This window comes from Bombyx mandarina, chromosome 07 (assembly GCF_030267445.1).
Source record: "Bombyx mandarina strain Sakado chromosome 07, ASM3026744v2".
Lineage (NCBI taxonomy): Eukaryota > Metazoa > Arthropoda > Insecta > Lepidoptera > Bombycidae > Bombyx > Bombyx mandarina.
In genome coordinates, this window is record NC_143214.1 from 8,833,657 (window position 1) to 8,856,668 (window position 23,012).

The 23,012-nt window shown below is 38.2% G+C and overlaps 1 protein-coding gene across 2 annotated transcripts; it reads right to left on the reverse strand.

The window, feature by feature from the left end:
• Window positions 1-823: 823 nt before the first annotated feature.
• Window positions 824-17,258, reverse strand: LOC114239335 (uncharacterized). Of its 2 annotated transcripts, XM_028169488.2 has the most exons (6): window positions 17,078-17,257; window positions 7,664-7,744; window positions 7,241-7,301; window positions 4,591-6,698; window positions 4,314-4,355; window positions 2,438-2,613 (listed from the first exon to the last, which is right to left on the reverse strand). In XM_028169488.2, the coding sequence occupies exons 2-5, from the start codon at window positions 7,675-7,677 to the stop codon at window positions 4,337-4,339; spliced, it is 2,202 nt and encodes a 733-aa protein (XP_028025289.2). In that variant the 5' UTR covers window positions 7,678-7,744; window positions 17,078-17,257; the 3' UTR covers window positions 2,438-2,613; window positions 4,314-4,336. The 2 variants fall into 2 exon arrangements, with proteins under 2 accessions (XP_089584817.1, XP_028025289.2); XM_089728691.1 differs by lacking the exon at window positions 4,314-4,355 and having other exon boundaries at window positions 824-2,613; window positions 17,078-17,258.
• Window positions 17,259-23,012: the final 5,754 nt, after the last annotated feature.

A 23,012-nucleotide genomic window follows, 5' to 3' on the forward strand; every position in this document is an offset into this window, starting at 1 on the left:
CGAAATGCGTTATGCGCATGTCACACGAAATGCGCGCCGGGCTGCTGCGCCGGCAGTCCGCCACAAAGCCTCGTACTGATCGCGCGTTTCTCTCATTATTGTATTTTCATATATTTGTTAGTCGTTTGTTTTGTGTCTCGTTAATTTGTTAATAATCTGTAGTGTATCGTGTTGTCGTAATATAGAACTATTTCTCGTATTGTTTCGTTTAATTTTTTATATCCAGTAAACTCCAGTCGTGCGTCGGAGCGGACACACACACTTTTTTTTATATTAATTATAATTAATCTAGTTATATATATATATATTACATATTTTTTTATTCATTAATGAAACTTACGATACATATATATTACTATTGTAATAAAATTTTCTTAGAATGATCACACTGACTAGAATGCCACACCCCTTGTCTGATTATTTATTGATTAATTCATTTATTGAAAAAGATACAAGTTTTGACTCGAAATTAGTTTTACCAAAACTTATAATATAAATATCATTGAAAGAATAGAAAGTAAAACAACAGCCAATTATAATCTAATCATATAACACAAATTTTAAGAGAGGCAATAATTTAGTAAAATAATTAAAAAAAAGTTAAAACTTTTTTTTTATTTCGTCTCAATCAAATGTATCTTTTAGAACAAACAATAAAAATTTTGTTAATTAAAATAAACACCACAATCAGGAATTTGGTAAAAATATAACAAATTGTCGAAGGTTTTGTTAGCAAATAGGATTTACAGTTCAACAAACATTCACATTACATGCAGATTTTTATGTTATGTATACTTTTAACGAAAACATATTTTTTTCTATATTCTATATTCTTTAGTTATGGGCATTATCAGTCATATGACAAGTGCTTCTTTCTTCACACGCGTACAAAGTACCGCCGTTTCATGAGACAGAAATATAAACTGTCAAATCATCAGAGAAAGTGATGGAGATACTGCAACCAGCAATACACTTGCCCTATCATGAGGATACGCGATATGGCTGTGGAGGGGTTTTTGGAGAGAAAAATCCCTATCAAACCGTCGATTTTAGACAAGCGCCTGATCTTAGTCAAAATTGTAATAATACTTATGTGTATATAGAAGTCAATATTTTTATATTTACTTTCTTAAGCCTATATTAACGTCTCGCTAGCGATCGGTCGTAGAACTCATAACAAAACCTCATGCAGCATGATAAGAGGGATTGCTGCGCCGACCTCACATAATGAAGGTTAAAAGTAAGAGAAGAAGTGCAAACAAAAGAAAGATTCCGTAAAACATACTACAGAATCCATCACAAACACCGAACAAAATATATATGACGTAACGCCCATATCTAACAATATAAATAAATGTTGAAATAAACTTTCGTAGTAGAACGTTTTATAGTAAGCAGTAGGATCGTTACGGAAAAAAAATCAAACGTTTAGTCGGTCAGTTTAAATTTACATACAATACAAATATATTATATAAGCCGAGACTTAAAATACATATAAAGCATTAATATAACTAAACAAATGTGTAACAATAACATAATTAACATTACATTATAATGAACGATTTTTAAACTACATATGTATGTATATTAATTACAGAATTCATGTTTCTTTTAACTGTCATTAACAATGGCATTACCATGTCCGCGATGCTATCCACATAGTCGAGAATAGACAGATCTGGCCAAAGACAGTTCAAGATACAGTTCTTTAGAGAGGCCACGACCCTCGACATTGAAGATTACAAGATACCATTGACAATATCTGTTTTATCAAAGAGTTTAAACTTGCAAACTATCTGAACCAATTTAAAATGTAGCTATTTATCTCTAAGAAAGTTGTTCAACAAATTCAGTGTAAAAATCGTCCATTATAAATATCTATTCTACTTAAATAATACATTGATAAAATCTAATCATTTCTTTGGTTTATTAGCTGTAAATTGTGAGCATAATTAGTTATATAAATCACAAAAGCACTGTTTTACTCGCCGTTTCGTTATATTTACAAAAATAAAATATATCGTCGAATATATTATAATACAAAACAATTTTAATACACAATAATATTAAAAATAAAAATAAAACTTATAATATATTTAATTTGTTAAATAATTCACTTTTTAAAAACAATCTCCTATTGTATACATTTAATTTTTATAATAAATTCCCCAATGCGAAATCTTCTTTTTAGTTAGAAAATAATACTACTAGGTCGTAACTACCAAAAGAAATTGCAACACTAAGATATTCTTACATAAATACGTAACTTAAATATCCATATACTTAATAAAAGTTTTAATTAATCATGTCATATCAAAGCCAAATATTCTGTAATGACATGACCAATAACGAAGCGTTTTAATATGCGTAAATAATTACATAATGAACTAAACATATGCAAACATCCGTAAATATGTAAATAATTATATAATAAATAAATAACTATGTATTTCTTTAAATAAATAATTTAATTATTTCTATAAATCGGTGTATCCGTGCTGGATTTCCATACTGGTGATGCTATCCTTGTCTTGGGTATCAGTGATTATCTGTAGTACTTTGAAGGCTTTGGATTGACGCGGTGATTCTTGACTGAATTTATGGTAGAAGATACTGGAACGTTTTGAAGTGTTATTAAGTCACAATTTGGAATTAACCCGTTTGAAAAACAAACCAGAAAAAAAGCCATAGAATTCGAAAAAAAATCTTGGGAGCCATTTCGAACACAAGAAAAAAAAAGAAAGCAAATCAACAGTTCGTCTTTTTAAATCGACCTAATAAATAGTTCTAATCTTAAATGCCATTGAAAAAAGTACAATTTGCAATGTTCAATTTGAAAAGATAAATTACGAATGATATTTGCCTCTAGTGTCAGGAAATCAATTCGTGATTGAATTTTTTCGCTGCATTTTTTTTATTTTTATTGATTAGATGGATGGACGAGCTCACCCCACAGCCCACCTGGCGTTAAGTGGTTACTGGAGCCCATAGACATCTAGAACGTAAATGCGCCACCCACCCCGAGATATAAGTTCTAAGATCTCAGTATAGTTACAACGGCTACCCCACCCTTCGAACCGAAACGCATTACTGCTTCACGGCGGAAATAGGCGGGGTGGTGGTACCTACCCGTGCGGACTCCCAAGAGGTCCTACCACCAGTGAAGTGAATGATTTTGAGACATCGTTTCATAGATACAAGTACAAGACAAGTTTTCATAGATACTATTAATACAAGCCAACACGGCTTCTGAATCAAGTGCTATGTTTTTTTTTTATTGTTATGAAAATACGGAACGAATAGGCAGTTAAAGTGTGGTATGTATTAAGAAAAGCTTTTGTTTAAAGCGACCCCTAGACGATTCAGTGAGACTGACAATAATTACATCAGTATCCATTGCATTTATTGCATTGATATAGACTGCCTTGATTAAAGACAGCCAGCAATAATATAAAGCATGTCTGATTAACCGCATCATTTAATTACTCAAGCAGACCAGTAGGTTTATTGGTCATAATTTTCTTAGAGATAAAGTTGTTCTATAACGCAAAATTATAATTTGCGTAATTACTGATGGTAGGACCTCTTATAAGTCCGCACGGGTAGGTACCACTACACCGCTTATTTCTTCCGTGAAGCAGTAATGCGTTTCGGTTTGAAGGGTGGGGCAGCCGTTGTAACTATACTTGAGACCTTAGAACATATATCTCAAGGTGGGTGGCGCATTTACGTTGTAGATGTCTATCACAACCTACCACCAGTAAAAATAGTAAGTAAGGTAAGTACGGTCTACTGATTTTTAAATAATTATCGGATCTGTAGACATTACAACACTGCTACATGAGCTACAACATGAGCATATCCAAAAGACCGTATAGTAAATTCGTGGTAGGACTAAGTGGAACTATACCATTCTACGTTTGCAATCTACATTCTAGTAATTCCCTGCCCCTAGAAAAGTAAACATTACAGTTTCTTTTTTTATTACACAAGCTATTTTTCGATCGAAAATTAAATCGCAAGTCTGCACAGAAATCAATCCCTACTGCAATGAATGACGTACAAAAACATTGTACGGAAGCTTATAAATGTATATAATAATGGAAGTCTGAGGAAGAACTAGTGAAATACACGCTTCGATACCAATTATTAATATAACGTAAACATAAAATAAACGAAGCAAAAGTAATTCGATTAGTGAAATAAACAAAAATTAGGGCGATTGCGAAGCGGAGCGGCGCTAAATATAAAGCAAGCTATACACTGACTCATCGCGAACGAAAAGCGGTGCAATAAAAATGTGTTCTGTTTACTTTAGACCAGTGCAAACACCTCCTTAGTACCGGCCACCGAAGCTGAAACCATAGACCAAGTATTGATAAGTCTGTAAGAAACGATCAGTGTGCTGACCAATTAAGTGCTTTATTATCATATAAATCGACTGATATTCCTTTGAAATAATTTCCAAAATGTACACGATAGAAACACCGATTGAAAAAGTTTTAAAATTATATTTACGTTTATCGGAATTTGCACAAATTTGTCAAGACCTCTCGTTGTTTGGGTTACGTGATTGAGTTTGGAACTCACCTTTTGTTTGCCCCTCCGTTGCTTTCGATCTGTATCGGGATTATTCGCGTCTTCGGCTGACTGTCCTGCCCTTGAAAAGTTCTGTTCAAGGTCGGCAAGTCATGTTGTGTCGGGCCGTCATCTAATCGCACTAATTGCGGTGATAATACCCTCATGATGCGCTGTGTGGGTGGCGAGAACGGTGATTGCGTTCCATTATTGGGATTCTGATTCATTCCAATAGTTATTCTCAGTTGAGGTTGGTTTCCTCCGTGACGGCCGGCGTCCCTAGTTTCAGTGCTGGAAACTTCCATTTGAATGGGAATAATTCTACTTCCCTGAACGCTAGAAGCACTATCTTTGGGCAAACTTTTGCGATTTTCCGAAGGCCGTTTTGACCACACCGGCTGACTTGTCTGTTGGTATTTAGGCGGACTGTCGACCTCACGTGCACCCCTTTGCATTTCATTACTCTTCCTAACCCACTCAGGTTCTGTATTAGCATCTCTTGGTGGTGTAACAAGTTCTCTCGGTGGACTCTTTTTACCTTCCAGTGGTCTCTGGCACCATACTGGCGGAGGAGTTTTTGTTTTCTCTTTCTGAGTCTTTACCCACGGTGGTATCGACTTAGGACTGTCGGGACAGTAATATATGGGCTCCTGATTAACGTAAACAGCTTCTTTTTGGGGCTGCGCGCTAAATTCGGGCTGAGGTTGGGAATTTTGTTTTCTCGGTGTCACGGGAATGGAGATGCTTGATTGGTAACGAGGTGGTTCCTGTTTTGAGGGTGGAGTGATAGATGATTTTTCATTGCTTTGAGACCTCCAAGGCGCTGTACCATCAGCATATCTATTGCCGTTAACATCCTGCGATGCATTCCAAGGCTGATTGTTTTGTTGTTGGGGTTTGTTTTCTTGTATCCAAGGTGGAACGTAGCTATTTTCGTTATTATTGTTCGCGTCGTTAGATTTCCACGGAGGACTGTAAGCTTGTTTCACGTTAGTATTTGGGGTATTGTAAATACTTTGCGGATTTTCTGGTTCGCGTGCATATCTATTTATAGTATTCGACCTCCAAGGTGCCGAGTTAGTATCTGATTGTGGAGCTTGGGGCTTAGTTTCTCTGGTGTTATTATAAATTAAATTACTGTTACCGTTATCTTGAGATCTCTGACTAGTTCTCGGAAGAGTATGAAAAACTGGTGCCGTGTTGGCTGGAGTTGACTGATGTTGGTAGCCCGGCGAATAATGCGGGGCGTTGTTGGGTGATAATGGTCCGCGGTTGATTTGATGAGATTGTTGCAAGTTTTTGGCCGGTGAGTCTCTTTTCTCTGGTTGACGCCAGTTGTTATTAGGGCTGGGAGAGAAAGGGGAGCTGACACTGGACGGAGCCTGATTGCCAAACGGCTGGGGACTTTTATTGAACTGGGAATCTTGACGTTGTAACAGTTCTCTTGTTGGAGGTGAACCGTTGAGAGTCGAGATATTTGGAGAAGCGGATTTCTGATGAGCATACTGAGCTTCGGGCCTGTGAATGGGACTTTCGGGGTGACTTTGATTGTTCACGGGTCGCTGATAGTTGTTTTGTGGAGTATAAGATTGCGGCTGCTGTTGACTAAATGTGGAAGGCGGCATTTTGACAGTCAGAGGACTCGGCACCTTTTCGACGTATTTCGGAACGGATCCTAACTTTTGCAACTCTGCCTTTTCCGCTTCCCAGTGGTAAGGACTATTCGTTTTCCGTAGCATTCCGATGGGATTGTCTGGAATCACAATTTCAGGGCGTTCTCCAAGAGCCACCGGTTTTGGGGATTTAGAATTCGGCACTTGAATGACTATTGGAGGTGGTGGTGGTGGTGGAGCTGGTGCCTTTGGTGGCGGAGGAGGGGGTGGTACTCCTCCTTGTGGAACTCCTTGGGGACCATATTGCGGACCTCCTTGCGGATGATATCCAGCATAGTTGGCCTGTTCGTGATCTTCTGCCGATTTTTGTCTAGCCAACCTTCTAGCCATGCTTGGTGTTTTGATTTGCGATAAATCCAGACCTCCTGGTGTATATGTAAAAGGTTTCTTGTCTTTCGTCATCATCGCATTTTGAATGCACGCTGGGGGTTCAACTGACCCCATTGGCTGAAAATTTAACAAACTGTCTTTAGAAAAAATCGATTCACACCTTTACTGAACAATCTTAGGTTTGGTTATACGTGCAATAATCTTAATAATAGAGTCTTAAGCTCTACCAATTTTACTAAGAATATGTGAAAAATAAGTTCTAGTCGCTTAAAGATAAGACGCCCACTGCCTCATAGCTCATATGCGACGATACAACTATGCTAGAATTCTAATCTCTAGGCACCATTTCTTTCTAAGAATTGAACACGTAAAATCGAAAATCCGTCTAAATTTATAAATTTAAGTAATTACTAGTGGTAATATAATAGATTCGTAGGGCATGTTCTACGTTCCTGTCTATTACTGCCGCGAAATAGGCAAACATTGCGGTTGAAAGGGTGGAAGATAACGATTAAAACAAGTCCAGTCAAAAAAGTCTCAAGATGCGTTCAAATTGTTTATGCGCTTCAATAGCCAGGTATGCCGTGTTCACGTCCATTTAGTACTATTAAAGCAATAAAATTATTAGGAATATTTCAGTAATCAATACTTTCACTTACATTCACGTTACTTTTGCCGTAGTTCGGAATTCTACCGACGTGTCCCATCACGCCGCCGTACCTGGAAAGCCGCCAAATTTTCAGTTATTTTCGCACCAGCTGACAACACAGACTGCCGACACTCGCTTTAACTAATCCACAACTTTGACCCATTCCATTGGTTTTACGTTAGTTAAAAAAAATAATGAAAACCAGTGTAGCATAGGAATGGTCGAATCGCCTTATTCTTATGGATTAAGAAGTCAGCTTCAAACGCAAGGAAAAGACACAAAATAACTTTTAAACTAGGATTAGTTCATAAGAAACTTAGACTATTTAAAACATTTGTTAAATTTTGATTAAAAAACTTATCTCTGAATACATTTATATTATAAATCCAAAAAAAACTGCATAAATTTATCTAAAATCAACAAGGATCCTTACCCGTTTTCCGCCATTTTCTTTTACGAATACTTTCGAATCGTATCTAACGGTCCATTCACAGCAGAGCTCACTCGTTCGTTTCTGCGGAATGAGATCACGGTTTTAAACAATGACCAGTTTAAGCCAGACCCGAAAACTAGAACTTAAAATTATCGAACGCCGTTCCTAACCAAATTGGCTATGAATACGTAAACACGTGCTCCGGGAATGTGAGTTACACCATATGCTGTGGTCTGAAGGTCGGATTCTAGGTGAAAGTTTATTCCGGGATAGCATGTAAGGTCAACTAGAACGTATAGAACGAATATTGTTAATAGTTTCTCATTAATGAACGTCAACAAATGGTTTGTTTGATTTTTGTAAATATTCTTTAAGCAAACAACATTATTACGAAATAGATAGATTGATTACTTTTCAACGTGCACAAACGAGCTAATTAAATAATATTTATTTTAGAAAACCTCTTTTCATATTATATTAAAACCGCCGAAATTTATAAATAGATGTACTATAGCTTTGTGAAACAAATAATAAATTTATAATAGTGGGTTGTAAATTGCCAATACAAAAACAATTGTATTCCTTAAAATTTAAATTGACCGCATTTTACAGATATCACGTAAAAGCTATTTACTTCGTCAATGAGCCACTGATTGACACAAAAAAGAGCTTTGTTTTAGAATTAAATCCCCGAAAAATAAATTTTTAGTGATGCACTGATGACAATATTAACACGAATATGAAAATTTTGATCTAAAAATGTACACCTTGGTCGCTCACAAACGAATGTCAACAATGATGAACCAAAAGCGAAAGTGGAAGCTGACAACACTGAATCTACTCCTATACGACAACGTTCGACCTCATACAGCACAAGAGATTGTCTCTAAACTAGGAGAGATAGTTGAGCAAGAGCTAAGATTGGAGATTTTCCGTCATCCACCGTACTCACAAGAACTCGTAACGACAGACTTCAAAAGTTTGGACTGCTTCTTAGTAGGAAAAAATTCAATAGCCTAAAGGCAGTTTCAAATGCCTTTAAAGAGCTTAGTTCTTATAAACTAGACTTCTTCAATAAAGGCATTGAAAAATTAACAATGCGCTCCCAGAGATGCATCGATTCTATAGATCGATAGTTTGGTTGATAGAAATAAAATAAAAAAATTATGAAAATTACTATAACTTTCGGCATACTAAACGGCAACTTCATTGGTAAAGATCTAATAAAATTTAGAAGTACTCGTTGTACATGCAGTGAACTTAGCACACGAAGGCGTGCAGTAATCATTATAGAATTTGGCACTCTCAATATAATTATAGTCAATGGCTTCACGCCAGATTTATATTTGGATAACTACGTCTTTCAATCCTAGGTTAGTAATAAATCTAGTTTTAGTACATTCGCTAAAAATATTAAGAGTATATACAATTTTAAATGTTTCCATTTTAATTTCATAAAGTGGTTGGAAAACAATATTTAATAAGAAACGGAATATTCTTTACTTCCACTACTTTTTTTTATTAAAAAAAAAAAACAATTTTTAATAGAATACTATTACATATTCTTTTAAATAAAAAATCATATGAAGCGAAATGAAATGAAGTTGATTAATTTGAGACTAATTGATCGGAGTGAATTCAAACGCAACGAGATGAGGTTGGATGAAAAAAAAGTCTTAGTAAAGTGGTGGTTATTTGCTGAGACTAGTTCAGTGGACTTTTTGGGAGAACCCAAAAAGCTACGTCCAGCGGCTCTGGTTCATTTTCCTACATTTGTGCACTTTCACCTGTGCTGTACGGTTAATAAACCACTATTATTATCCGTGTAAACCTAAAGGAACACTCAAACTGTTGTAAATTATTATGTCTTATAACTATTAGAAACAGAAACAAAACACAGCTTCGCTTCTCGCGTTTCTGCCAAAAAACCCTGAATATTATTTGATTAAAATATCCTGAAAATAATGAGTTCTTATTTGTGTCCAAATCGAAGCTTATTTTTGCCCTAACATGCGACTGTACTATTTTTTCTTCCAAGTTAAAACGTATCTACCCAGCGAATGCTCTCAATTTATCTCACTATCAAGGCCAGTAGTGCGTAATAAAAACAAACTTGCATTATACAATATTTTGAAGTCGTCGTGGCCCAAAGGATAAGACGCCCGGTGCACTCAAGCGATGCACCAGTGGTCGATTCCCGCTGGCAGCTACCAATTTTTCTAATGAAATATAATACATAGGTACTTAACAAATTTTCACGATTGACTTTCCCGGTGAAAGAATAATCATCATTCTCCTGCCATTCTCCCAAACACCTGGGGTCGGCACAACATGTTTTCTCCTTCCCTACCCCTCTATCATATACAATTTCTTCTCTCACTCCCCTCTTATACCTATTGTCTTTTATGCAATCCATCCATTTCTTCTTAGGTCTACCTCTTCCTCTACCTCTCCCTCTGATGAGGTGAAAGAATAAGATCGTGTAATAAAAATCAAAACCCGCAAAATTATACTTTGCATATTACTGGTGGTAGGACATGCTGTGAGTGAGAAGTAGTAATCTGTTTGAAGGGCGCGGCAGCCGTTGTACTGTAAAAACTGAGACCTAAGAACTCGTGTCTCGAGGTGGTGGCAGCATTTACGTCGTATGTGTCTATAGGCTCCGGTAACCACTTCACGCAAGGTGGGCCGAGAGCTCGTCACCCAGCTAAGCAATAAATAAAAAATCTGTGACCAATTGAAACATTTTCTCAGTAGCATACCACTTTAGATACTCCTCTCCAAAAATAAAACAATCAGAAGAAGTTTTTTTAGGTTAATGTTCGAGAACAACATTCTCGGAACAACTACCAATAGGAAAATGAGCACGAACGGAATGTTTCATTTATTTATAAGTTTACCGCTTACAAATATATGTCTAGGTTTGTTTTTACTGCATTCACGCCTTTAATTTAAGATTATTTGTACAGTCGCTGTTACTGCGGGATATTTTTCGACAATTATACACTCAATAATATTTGAAGCCCGGAGTGGGACCAAATGGATGTTTCTAATATTTATTTTGACAATTGTCGCAGCGTTTCACTATTAATTCACTAAGTCTTTTAGTCTGTCACTAGTTTTTAACAAAAGATCGTTTCAAGTATTTTTAAGTTTTCGTGGTCATGGGACAACTAAGTTCCTATTCGTGACATTTGAATGCTGTCCCGTCATCTGATCCAGCCGACACGGGGCAACACAAACCGTCACCCAAAGCATGTCTTGTCGGATCCTCCGCATCCACTCTCGGTGCTTTTAGGCTCTTCTAGCACCGTCCTCGTCCAACTCGTCGATTACGACAAAGAGTTCGACAAGCGAACTAACCCTCAGACACAGCCAAATGACTTTCTCGCCGGATCTTCTCAGTGGGTAGCGATTCCAATCCGGTGGTAGGTTCCGCGAAGCACTGCTCTTGCTAGGGCTAGTGTAAGCAAATTCTCTCAAGTTAAACCCATGAGCTCACCTACCCGTACGCGTGTAGCTGGAATAGGTCCTTAAGCTACAAGCGAAGCTAACAACAAGGTAGGGGGAAAAGTGTTCTACGCTAGCAATTAATGTATTGAAAATAAAAATGAGATATTAAGCCTTAAAAGTATTATCTATACTTCTATACTATAATCTATACTAATATTATAAAGAGGAAAGATTTGTTTGTTTGTTTGTTTCGAATAGGCTCCGAAACTACTGGACCGATTTGAAAAATTCTTTTTCCATTAGAAGCCGACATTGTCCCTGATGAACATAGGCTACTTTTTTTATTTATTTTTTATTTAATTTTTATGGTTTCATGTCTGTTTTAATGTTTCCGAAGCGAAGCGAGGGCGGGTCGCTAGTTAATTATATCTACAAAAAGCGAAATCCTCTACCTACCCAGTTAATTAAAAGAATTGTGGCTATTGTTAGCCAATAGAATATAGCACATGTGTGCACACGGTAGATAACTAACATAGGTGCGAGAGTATAGCCGATTTTACTGCTGCGTATCTCTTTTGGGAGGGTAAGACGCAGTTCTTTTTCTCCACCGCCCATCCATTTCTGCATATACTACAATGCACCTGATATTCCGGTATAACGTTACAACATTTTTTTTTATTGCTTGATTTATTGATGGGTGGACGAGCTCACGGCCCACCTGGTGTTGAGTGGTTACCGGAGCTCCTTGAGACATGATGTCTAAGGTCTCACTTGTAACAGTACAACGGCTGCCCTGCCCTTCAATCCGAAACGCATTACTGCTTCACGGCAGAAATAGCCAGGGTGATGGTATCTACCCATGCGGACTCACAACAGCTCCGACCACCAGTAGAACGTGACGTTTTTTTCTTTTTATTGCTTATATGTGTGGACCAGCTCACAGCCCACCTGGTGTTGAGCGGTTACCGGAGCCCGTAGACATCAATGTAAATGCCACCACCCACCTTAAGACATGATTTCTAAAGTCTCACTTGTAACAGTACAACGGTTGCCCCGTCCTTCAAACCGAAACGCATTACTGGTTTACGGCAGAAATAGCCAAGATGGTGGTACCTACCCGTGCGGACCCACAACAGGTCTTACCACCAGTAGAACGTGACGTTTTTTTTTTATTGCTTATATGTGTGGACGAGCTCACAGCCCACCTGGTGTTAAATAGGTACTGGAGCCCACAGACATCTACAACGTAAATGCGCCACCCACCTTGAAATATAAGTTCTAAGGTCTCAGTATAGTTACAACGGCTACCCCACCCTTGGAACGGAAACGCATTACTACTTTACGGCAGAAATAGGCGGAGTGGTAGTACCTACCCGTGCGGACTCACAAGAGGTCCTACCACCAGTAATTACGTAAATTATAATTTTGCGGGTTCGATTTCTACACGATGTTATTCCTTCCCGTGGAAATCAATCGTGAACATTTGTTGAGTACGTATTTCATTAGAAAAATTGGTACCCGCCTGCGGGATTCGAACACCGGTGCATCGCTAGATACGAGTACACCGAACGTCTTATCCTTTAGGCCACGACGACTTTAACGACTGACGTCATTTGTGTTGACGTTTTCGATGCTCTCAGATAACCATTTAACACCGAGTGCACCGTAAACTCACTAGCACATCAACAGCAATAAATATGTGGCGGGCAGCCATAATAAACACAAGATATTTGACAGATGCCTGAATCTCGCTTACGACATTTTCAAGGTAAGTTTGCATATATACAAGTTCAGAACCACAACATTAGGACCGTCGGTCTACCGAGTAATATCATCCGCTAGGTGGAAGATCTTCTCTTCGCCGTTATTCCCAGAAAAACAAATTTATTATCAACTAAAAAATCGAATTCCCAAACGTTTCGTATTTCAGCACCCGGCAACACGTACATACGAGTATTTGTCTCCATCACAACGCTTTTAACTAGAACTAATGTTAAAATAGAGAGATCAGAGCGCGATACATTTGAAACAGTTAAATATTTTCATGAGTACTTTCGAACATCAATCACGGAATCGAACAACTTGGCAAGTCGTTTGTTTTTATCGTGAACCCGAGAATCAAATTGCATAAAAGTAATTTCACTGTAAACATTTATTTACTGGTAGTATAAGTTTGTTAGCAGGATGTATAGTGAAACCGGACGCAGAGGCGGCTTTACCTATGGGGCAGGGTGTGTGTTTCATACGAGCGTAGTGTTGTGGGGGGGCGCCGGTCTGGTCGTTAAAACTTGCGCGCTCACTTCGACAAGTTGGGTCCCTGGCTGATGCCAATAGTGACTCGGTGACTCCTGCCAATAGTCGGGAGATACGAATCGGTGGACCGCTACATCTACGTGGGGACGTCGCAGTCCATGGCACTGTACGCAGTATGCGATTTCGGTAAAGACGATTCGTGGATGCCGCACCATCCTTTCGAGGAAACGTGCGTTCTCGCCGGCACGTCTCTTTAGAAGCTGGAGACGGAGGCGCTCGCCGCCAATTATACGTGAAGATGCGATCTCCGCGACAAGGGAGAGCTATATCTCGGTGAAACAGTTAGAGAATCCGTCGGTTGGTCTTGGGACCGTCAAGTCAACCGCGACCGAGGGCATCCCACCTTCTAGTTAACGCAAGTGCTCACCGGCCATGGGTGTTTCGGCTAGTACCTACACCACGTCGCCCGGAGCGAACTGACGATGGAGTACCACCACTGTGATTGTGACGAGACTGGGGCAGAGCCGTGTCCTCGTCTCGCAGATAGGACCGGATTTGACACTGCTGGCCATCGTGGTCACGATGCCCGGCAGTAACGAGTCAAACAGCATAGGAAAATATTATCTAACTTCGCTAAAAAAACATCTGATTTTTAATTGTTTATGGTGGAAAAATTAAATTTTAAACACAATTCTGCGTTCTATTTACTGGTTGAATTTCAGTTTTTTTTTTCATTTGTTGATGATTAATGGCACAGTTCATACGGGACGTATGCCAACATTTTGAAACACAAAGAAAACCCAGGTAAATTGGATGCTTTAATGAACTTATGACTAATAGACCGAAAGTGCGCCAAAAGTTCGAAACGAAATTTCGTCTGAACAAAACCGCGAATGTGCACATAATACTGCTTCTTCACTAGATAACTTAATTGTTTTGGTATTGACAAGTTGAAATATTAAGTTCCATAGTTTCATTGATGAGGTATAAGTTGAATTTTGTAGTCTGCAACGTACTTATATAACTTACTTTATATAACTTACAAAATTACTACTACAAACGTTTTTAGATGCATAAAATTAAAAAAAATATAGGTGTGTATTTTTGTGCTCCAGTCGCAAATATTGTATTAATCTGGAATTTTTCACCTATTTTTTTAATGCACCAGAAGGCAGCTGTCAACCTGTCTGATAGAGACACCTTCGCTCATATTAATAAAGCCCTAGCGAAACTACTATCGCCCCTAAATGGGATTCACTTGCTAATTTTACATAGGTATATAAGTCAATCAATTTATAATCTCAATTCGTTTAAACATCAATCCACCCAGTCTAAATTTAACTTTACTTTTTTTTTCATAAATATAAGGATTATCGTTGATATCCTGACCTATGCAAACAAACATAACAGTAGAAAAATAAGCACAAGGCTCTGTTTAATTAAGAACGTACTTAAATTATTAATAGATCTTTAATTTGACCAAAAATACATTTCATTTTAAATATAAATTATCTTTAAAGATACTAAACGATATATCAATATCATTACAATTTAAGTTAGCTTCGAGAAGTAATTCAAAAGTCGACCGTCACAAAAATGTTTAGTACATACGTTCGCATCTAAATGCGAGCTTTGAATCACATTATTATTACTCATGCTGACGAGAGATGCACGTGCGCCACTACCCCTTGCGATCCACTGCGATCTTATAATAACACAAAAAGAAATGACTCTGTTTGTTTACTAATTTCATTAACAATGCCATTTTTCAAATCGGTACCTACATTCGATTACGTAATTTGTTCAGCACAAACAGATAGGTTGTTGATATTTTTCAGCCCACTGAGTTTCTCGCGGAGCACTGTTCTTGCTAGGGCTAGTGTTAGCAAATTCTCTTAAGTTGAGCCCGTGAGCTCACCTACCCGTCCGGGCGTAGCTGAAATAGCCCCTTAGGCTAAGGGCTAGGCCAGCGAATAGGTAGGAAAAGGAAAAAAGGTTGATATTTTGTTTGTCCGCACAGACCAGGTTAAGACGATTAGGTATTTCTTCTACTTCTTGAGTGAGGAAAAGGAACGTTGTCGGATCGTACAATTGAGCTTTTTTTGGCTTGGTAGTCAAACCTGGATGCCAGTCGAAGAGAAAACAATAAATTAATGTGTCTAGCCACGAAAAAGTATAGGACCAAGGTTTTTGTTTTTGACGGCACCCAATTTGCTCAGTTTCTAAACTCAGTTGCATGACAAGGTACACCGTTGTGAGAAGAGTTACCAAATTACGTGGTCTTGCCATTGTCAGTAGCTTTCTGTTTTGTTCACTGGAATATATTTTGAAACGGGGCTAACAGAAGAAAACTATTCGAAAAATGTTTTATTAATTTTGATTAACTTGAAAAATACGCAAACGAAGGTTCGAGAATATGAATTGAGCTATTGACAAATCTGTTTAATTTCTAATGAAAAAGGTCGTTTGTTTTACTGTGCGCTACGAAACTTTGTTTAACAGATTGACAGATTTAAAAATATATATCAAAAACAAAGAATCAGTAGAGTTCAATTTATTCCAGAATCTTCTAAAGCAAGAGTTTGCGTAGGTGATACATTCGTGAAGGCCCAGTCCCAGTATATGCCAGTACGTCAACTACATGCTTTTAGAATAACTATTCTTCAATGCGATGTGTCACAATGTTCCAAACGTGGCAACATTAATTTTGTAAGTAATGTTTGGTCGTGGAATACTTTTTAACCACAAAAACAGAAAAAAGGCCATTCGTATTGTTCTCGATAAGTTTGTAGTTAATATATTATAGTGAAATAGGATATTATAGTGAAATACATTGCATTTTTTTCAGATTAAAGAATTGATTGTGCTCCCTGGCGTTACGCGGTTCGGGTCATTCATCATGACAAAAACTATACTTATTTTTTAATCCATGTCATAAAAACTACACAATTTTTAGACTAAATATCACCCAAAATCGGTTTAGCCATTTTTGCGTGATTAAGTAAGAGACATTTAAACATATGAACTGTCACATTTGCATGTGATTATTCCTAAAATTATACCTTTAAAATGATCCGTAATACAGGTTTTCATTTTTAATCTTATTTAAGCATGTATTAAAATATGCTATTAACTGTTTTGCACATTTCTTTATTCATAAATAGGAATTATTTAATAGAATTAAAGTCCTTAGCAGTATTCTGATGTATTATTGTAGCAAACAAAGCACGCGAGTATTTATAATAATTAGGTTACAATTGGTGTTGCTTATGGATGAAATATAAATTTTGTCTCATGGAAAAAAAATTAATTATGACAACAGGGCCAGCGATAAAGTTATTTATAATATAACGTTTCGCACACTTGCGAGTTACATATTTTTAGCACATTATAAGCACCTCTGTTACGAAATTTTAATTCGATCACTTCATACTTTTCCAAAATTAAATTATGACGCTGGGAATGCGCTCCTGTCTCTCTGAATCTAACTAAAGTAACGTAATATAACTTTAACGTGATTATAACATTTCAAGGCTTTTACAAACAAGTCGAAAAACAAAATTAATCGTTGATCACACAACGTCGATCTCCTATAGATAGATTACTTTATTTATCAAAAAAAAAACATAAAGTAACATTATAATTACCTACATCAAGTTATATTCTTAAAACTTTATAAGTTTATAGTACTAGAAATATTAAACTTACCTTATAATAGCACAAAATAATTCAATAAACAATCACAGCACTCTGGAATCGAGAAATTATTTAAATTTTAAACGTAATGTTATGTTCGTAGTAAACACGAGTAGCGGAACAGTGCGTGTTGTGTTTCGTTCGTTCGGATGCGCTGCCGGGCGCCCGGGCAGTCCGCGTTGCGCTCGGCCACGGCGGGACGCGGGACGAGGCGCGGCGCGTGTAGGAACGAGACAAAACATCATCGATAAATCACAACACTAGCCCACTGAGTTTCTCGCCGGTTCTTCTCAGTGGGTCGCGTTCCCGATCCGGTGGTAGATTCTGCGAAGCACGGCTCTTGCTAGGGTTCGTGTTCGCAACGTCGCCAGGTTTGAGCCCCGTGAGGTTTGACCTATAAGCTCGGCGAATCTAGAATAACCCCTCGAGGTTGCTAGAAAAGGTAGACAAAAAAAACACAACACTAATTCAAGCGTGGTGTTCGCTCACGCAGTCCGCACCAACTTGAAAGCCCTTCAAGTCATTCAATCCCGTTTTCGCAGAATAGCCGTCGGAACACCATGGTTCCTAAGAAACGTGGATCTCCATGATGACCTGGAGCTTGACTCAGTCAGTAAGTATCTACAGTCGGCATCATTGCGCCATTTTGAGAAGGCGGCACGACATGAAAACCATCTTGTCGTGGCCACCGGTAATTACATACCCGATCCTGTGGACCGAATGGAAAACAGTCGACGTCACCCTAAACACATCATTACGGATCCTTCCGATCCATTAACGGTTCTTTTAGGTACCTCAAGCACCGGTCACCGTCCTCGCCGAACCCGTCGCTTGAGACGAAGGGCTCGCCGAGTAAATTAACCCATAAACACAGCCCACTGAGTTTCTCGCCAGATCTTCTCAGTGGGTCGCGTTTCCGATCCGGTGGTAGATTCTGCGAAGCACTGCTCTCGCTAGGGCCACTGTTAGTAAAACACTTGGTTTGAGCCCCGTGAGCTCACCTACACGTCAAGGAGAAGCTGAAATAACCTCTCAAGGCTACCAGCATAAGAAGTAAAAAAAAAACACTAAGTACCGACAATCCTCCTATAATACGGTATTTTACAACACGATCCCACTCTAATATGAAAAGAAAACAAATCCCCAAAACCCATCTTTTAACACGCTAGTTCTACAACACGATAACGAGATGTTTGTTTAAGATTATTTCGAAATTTTTATTGTGCAATATGAACACAAAATATATTGAAATAACCGAAATTTTACTGCTTACTTTTTATGTATATATGTGAAAAAATACAGACAGGCATAGTTGAGATGTTTCATATAACACGGTTTCGCACAACACGGGACTTTGCAGGAGCGTACGCACCGTGCTATAGGCTCCCGGGCTCCACCGCATGCCGGGGCATACCGGGCTCCCTGTACACAAACTAGTACACGCGGATCATAGTAGACGAAACAATTTGACTTCTAAAGTGTATTTAGGTACTAATAGAAAATATTGAGTAAACAATCTTCAAAAAATTTTTACGAGTAGGTTTTATGACAGTTTATAATAAAGACATACATGTATGCAGTAGACATATTAACTAACGTGTTGGGAAAAAAAGGTGAAATCATGTCGGACGACAAACAACACAGCTAAATAATTAGAGCATTATAAGTAAAAATTGCCGAAAATAAAACAAAAGTTTTAAATTTTAGATTTCCAGAATATTATTTGAGTGAAGACATGGAAATGTCAGTCATTATCAGAAATTTACAATGAAATATTTGAAGAGCTAGGCCATAAAATGCTAAATTTTCAGGTCATCAACATACTTCTGCACAAGGTACATAAATTAAAATAATAGAAAGAGGTATGTTAGAGGGCGATTGTTGCAATTCTAAAAAAAATATAACTAATAAATGAACCGATTAATTTATCGATGTTCATTGCAAGTATTCAACCAAGCACTACTGCCACTGAAAATCTCATTCCACCGCTATACTATGAAACGTTCACTAATCCACAAACCTCCCACTTCTTTTGTCCTTTAAGTTATTATTTTTACGACTAGATTATCATCTCGTATTTTACTTTAAGGTTTCCTGCAACTTTTAGTACTCACTGCTGCAATCATATTATTATTATTTCAAATGTACATAGCTTAATATTCAAATATACATTTAGTAAAACTTTTAAAACTTTTTCTGATTATTTTAATAAACAAATAAAAAATCTAACGTATGTGTACTATTCTCTATAGCATTATGCTAGTGACGGAAAAGTCTGCATTAAATGTAGAAAATAAATAAATAAATGTTTTGTTTTTTTGTGTAAAAATCACGACTAGAGTTTACGTAAAAAATAAATTCAGTATTTCCATTGAAATTTCCAATTGCCCCTAAAGTATGATAACACCTAAGAATTAAACCATAAATCTGCCTGACCAACATTCGGACGTTGTAACTGGCGCCCTTGGATAGTTAGAGAAGCGGCACATTTTAACGATTTTTGTTTAAATCTATAAATACACTGACATACAGTCATGGCCCATTTAAAACCAGCATTAATCTTTCGCAGCAAACATATTTCGGATTGCTAAGTATTCTTGATGATCAAACTGTCGTTAAAAACTTAATGTAATCAATCATAGGGGAATATAATTAATTACCTACAACTTTAAATCAATGATTTTCAAAGGCGAATTACTAATCTTCCTCTATTTGCCTGAGACAATAACAAAGAACGGAAATAACTCGCATACTACGAGCAAAATATTTTTGTTGAGCCTTTTACCTGACCAGTGATTCAGAAGTTGCTCAAACTACTTAAGATGAAGAGTCAGAATAATTGATGTTTTTAATAAACCATAAATATACAGAGTACAATAAAAATAAGTATTTATATTAGAATATCTATTTGATATAATTAATTGAAAAACAAAAATGTTATTGGACTCTTGGTTTGTTATTCTAAACAAGCATACATCCCACTTGATAGTGGTTATCATCGTTCATGGGCATCAACAATGACAGAAATATAGCCAGTCTGCTGCTTCGTAAACCTAATTTGAAGAAGGTCGTCTTACAGAACTCAGCAAACACGGTGGAGAGAAATTAATTCGATAGCCGGATGACAACGTGGCAAGGAAGTTCTTTGGAAACACACTGTGAATGTAAGCATTAGTTTTAGGTAGTATGACTGAACTCTACTCTGGTGGCGAGCGGTAATGGTAAAAGCGAGATGATGGGATCATCTCACACAATTCCTCAGAGACTCCCGATAGAACAGTCGTCGTGGCCTAAAGGATAAGACGTCCGGTGCAATAGTATCGAGCGATGCACCGGTGTTCGAATCCCACAGGCGGGTAACAATTTTTCTAATGAACTACGTACTTAACAAATGTACACGATTAACTTCCACGGTGAAAGAATAACATCGTGTAATAAAAATCAAACCCGCAAAATTATAATTTGCGTAATTACTAGTGGTAGGACCTCTTGTGAGTCCGCACGGGTAGGTACCACCACCCCGACTATTTCTGCCGTGAAGCAGAAAAGCCTTTCGGTTTGAAGGATGGGGCAGCCGTTGTAACTATACTGAGACCTTAGAACTTATACCTCAAGATGGGTGGCGCATTTACGTTATAGATGTCTATGGGTTCCAGAAACCATTTAACACCAGGTGGGCTGTGAGCTGTCCATCCATCTAAGCCAGTGATTCCCAAAGTGGTCTATATCGACCCCTAGGGGTCTATGACAACCTGCAAGGGGTCTACGTCAGCGAAAAAAATTTGGGGGTCCACGATAGTGGATCTCATCACATACACTGATAGTACCTATTTACTTACATCATACTATCTTATAATATTATAAAGACATCATTAGCCAAGGAGATTTAAGATTAACCCTTACAAAATTGACGCCAAATATTGATAATTTATTATTAAAGCATCAGGTTCATCCTTCTCACTAAAAATATTGACTTATTGCTTATGTTATTTTATTTATAGTTTATTTTATGTTTTTTTTTATGTTACGTATATTTTACATAACAGATACAAAATTTTTACTTTAAGTTTTTAACACTAAACTTTACTACAGTTAGAAATTTACAGGAAATCAATATCAGGTAAGTAGGGGGTCTACCCAAAACGGAAAAACATGGCAAGGGGTCTACGACACAAAAAAGTTTGGGGAACTCTGATCTAAGCAATGAAAAAAAACACTGTACAGGATTCCTATTCGTTATCGCCGGAATGTTCATATATTGTCTCTTCTTTACAGTGTGCTGTTTAATTCTTCATCCCCGCGCTACCTTCAGGAACGTTTTGATTTCCTACATACAGCAAACTCCCATTCACTTAGGTCATCGGAGAACTTAATGCTGAAGTTTCCGGCTCACGGGACGTCATTCTATGACCATTCCTTTACGGTTGAAGCAGTCCGTTTATGGAATGCACTACCCATAAGCATCAAACAATCGACCTCGCCGGAAATTTTCAAATTCAGATTAAAATCGCACTACCTTGCACAATAATGTGGCTCTTACAATACAACTGTACAAGTTGCTACTTATTTTGTATTTAATTGCATATTTTTAGTATTTATTTGTATTTAATCGTATGTAAGTCTATCTTATATTGTATTTATTTTTCACATGTGTATTTATGTACATATTTTTATGTAAGTTTATTATGATATAGCACCGTCCAGTCCACTTATTCCTCTCCCTGCAAGGTTGCCTGGAAGAGATCGCTTTCAGCGATAAGGCCGCCAATTTATGTCACCGACTATTATTTGTTTTATTTGCTCACTCTGTACATATGGTGTTAAATAAAGTGTTATTATTATTATTATTATACAGAGAAAAAAAACTTTGCGTAGATCCAGAGCTTACAAACGATCCGTGAGAACCGGACTATCAACGATCCGAACGGCTGTCTTCTGTATGAAGTCAAATGGCAGCAGTGGCATTTGGGAGCCCCTGTCCATAGGTGGGAGTAGTACTCCACACGATGGCGAATCTGCGCTTTGTAAACCCCAAGTGTCAGTCCAGGCACAAACCACTTCACCCTATTGAAAACTACCAACATTTTAATAGCTAACTAAGCTTTATCTTCCAAATGTCTCCGATAGTGAACACCGATCGAAATATCGAACCAAAGAATCCCAATACTTCCGGAAATTTGCAAAGATGTTTCAATAGAGTGAACTGAACTAAATTCAATTCACCTCATTCGGAGACCCGCCCCAGAGAGTACTGGGGTCAGCACCGTTCTTCACATAAGTTTTTTAAACATAATGTTGTATTGCGGCACAGCTATACCTTTTTTTTGTCAGGAGGAAATCGCCGGACTTCCGCCCTCCACTGGGGATAGAGGGCGGAGCATGTCAGAGTCGAACTGACTAAAACCTCCTGTCGCTCTACAACCAACGTCCAAACCTCGCATGAGACAGAACTCATGAAGAGGCAAAGGGGGGAAAGTGAAGCGTTTAGTGCGGAGCACATCTCTCCCATCACCCTCCCCCTCGGGACGCCGGACCGGCGGTCGTCGGCGCCACGACCACCAGCCCTCTCGGTCGGCAGGCTATCCGAAGCCCGCCTAGATGGCGCCGGTTAGAGTGAGCTATCCTACGGAATACCCCGCTGGACCAGAACCAGCGTGGGTCGAGGATAGCCGGCCTTCCATCACCCGGATGCTCTTGCGTAAAACGCGTGCAGAGCAGCTTGCACGTCGTCTTCTTAGGCCCCCCTCGCCGGTCCCCAGACCGACATGTGAGGGGGGACCCGAAACACTTAGAGGGCCAGGGCTTGGGCGAGATCCGCCTCCCTGGCCCCCGCTCGACGGCGACGGGATTGTGCGTCTCTCACGCGCCCCGCCGCCTCCTTCTGCGAGATATACCTAATAAAATTCCTTTTTGTTCCTTATTTCGTTGAGCACACGGATCCACAGCT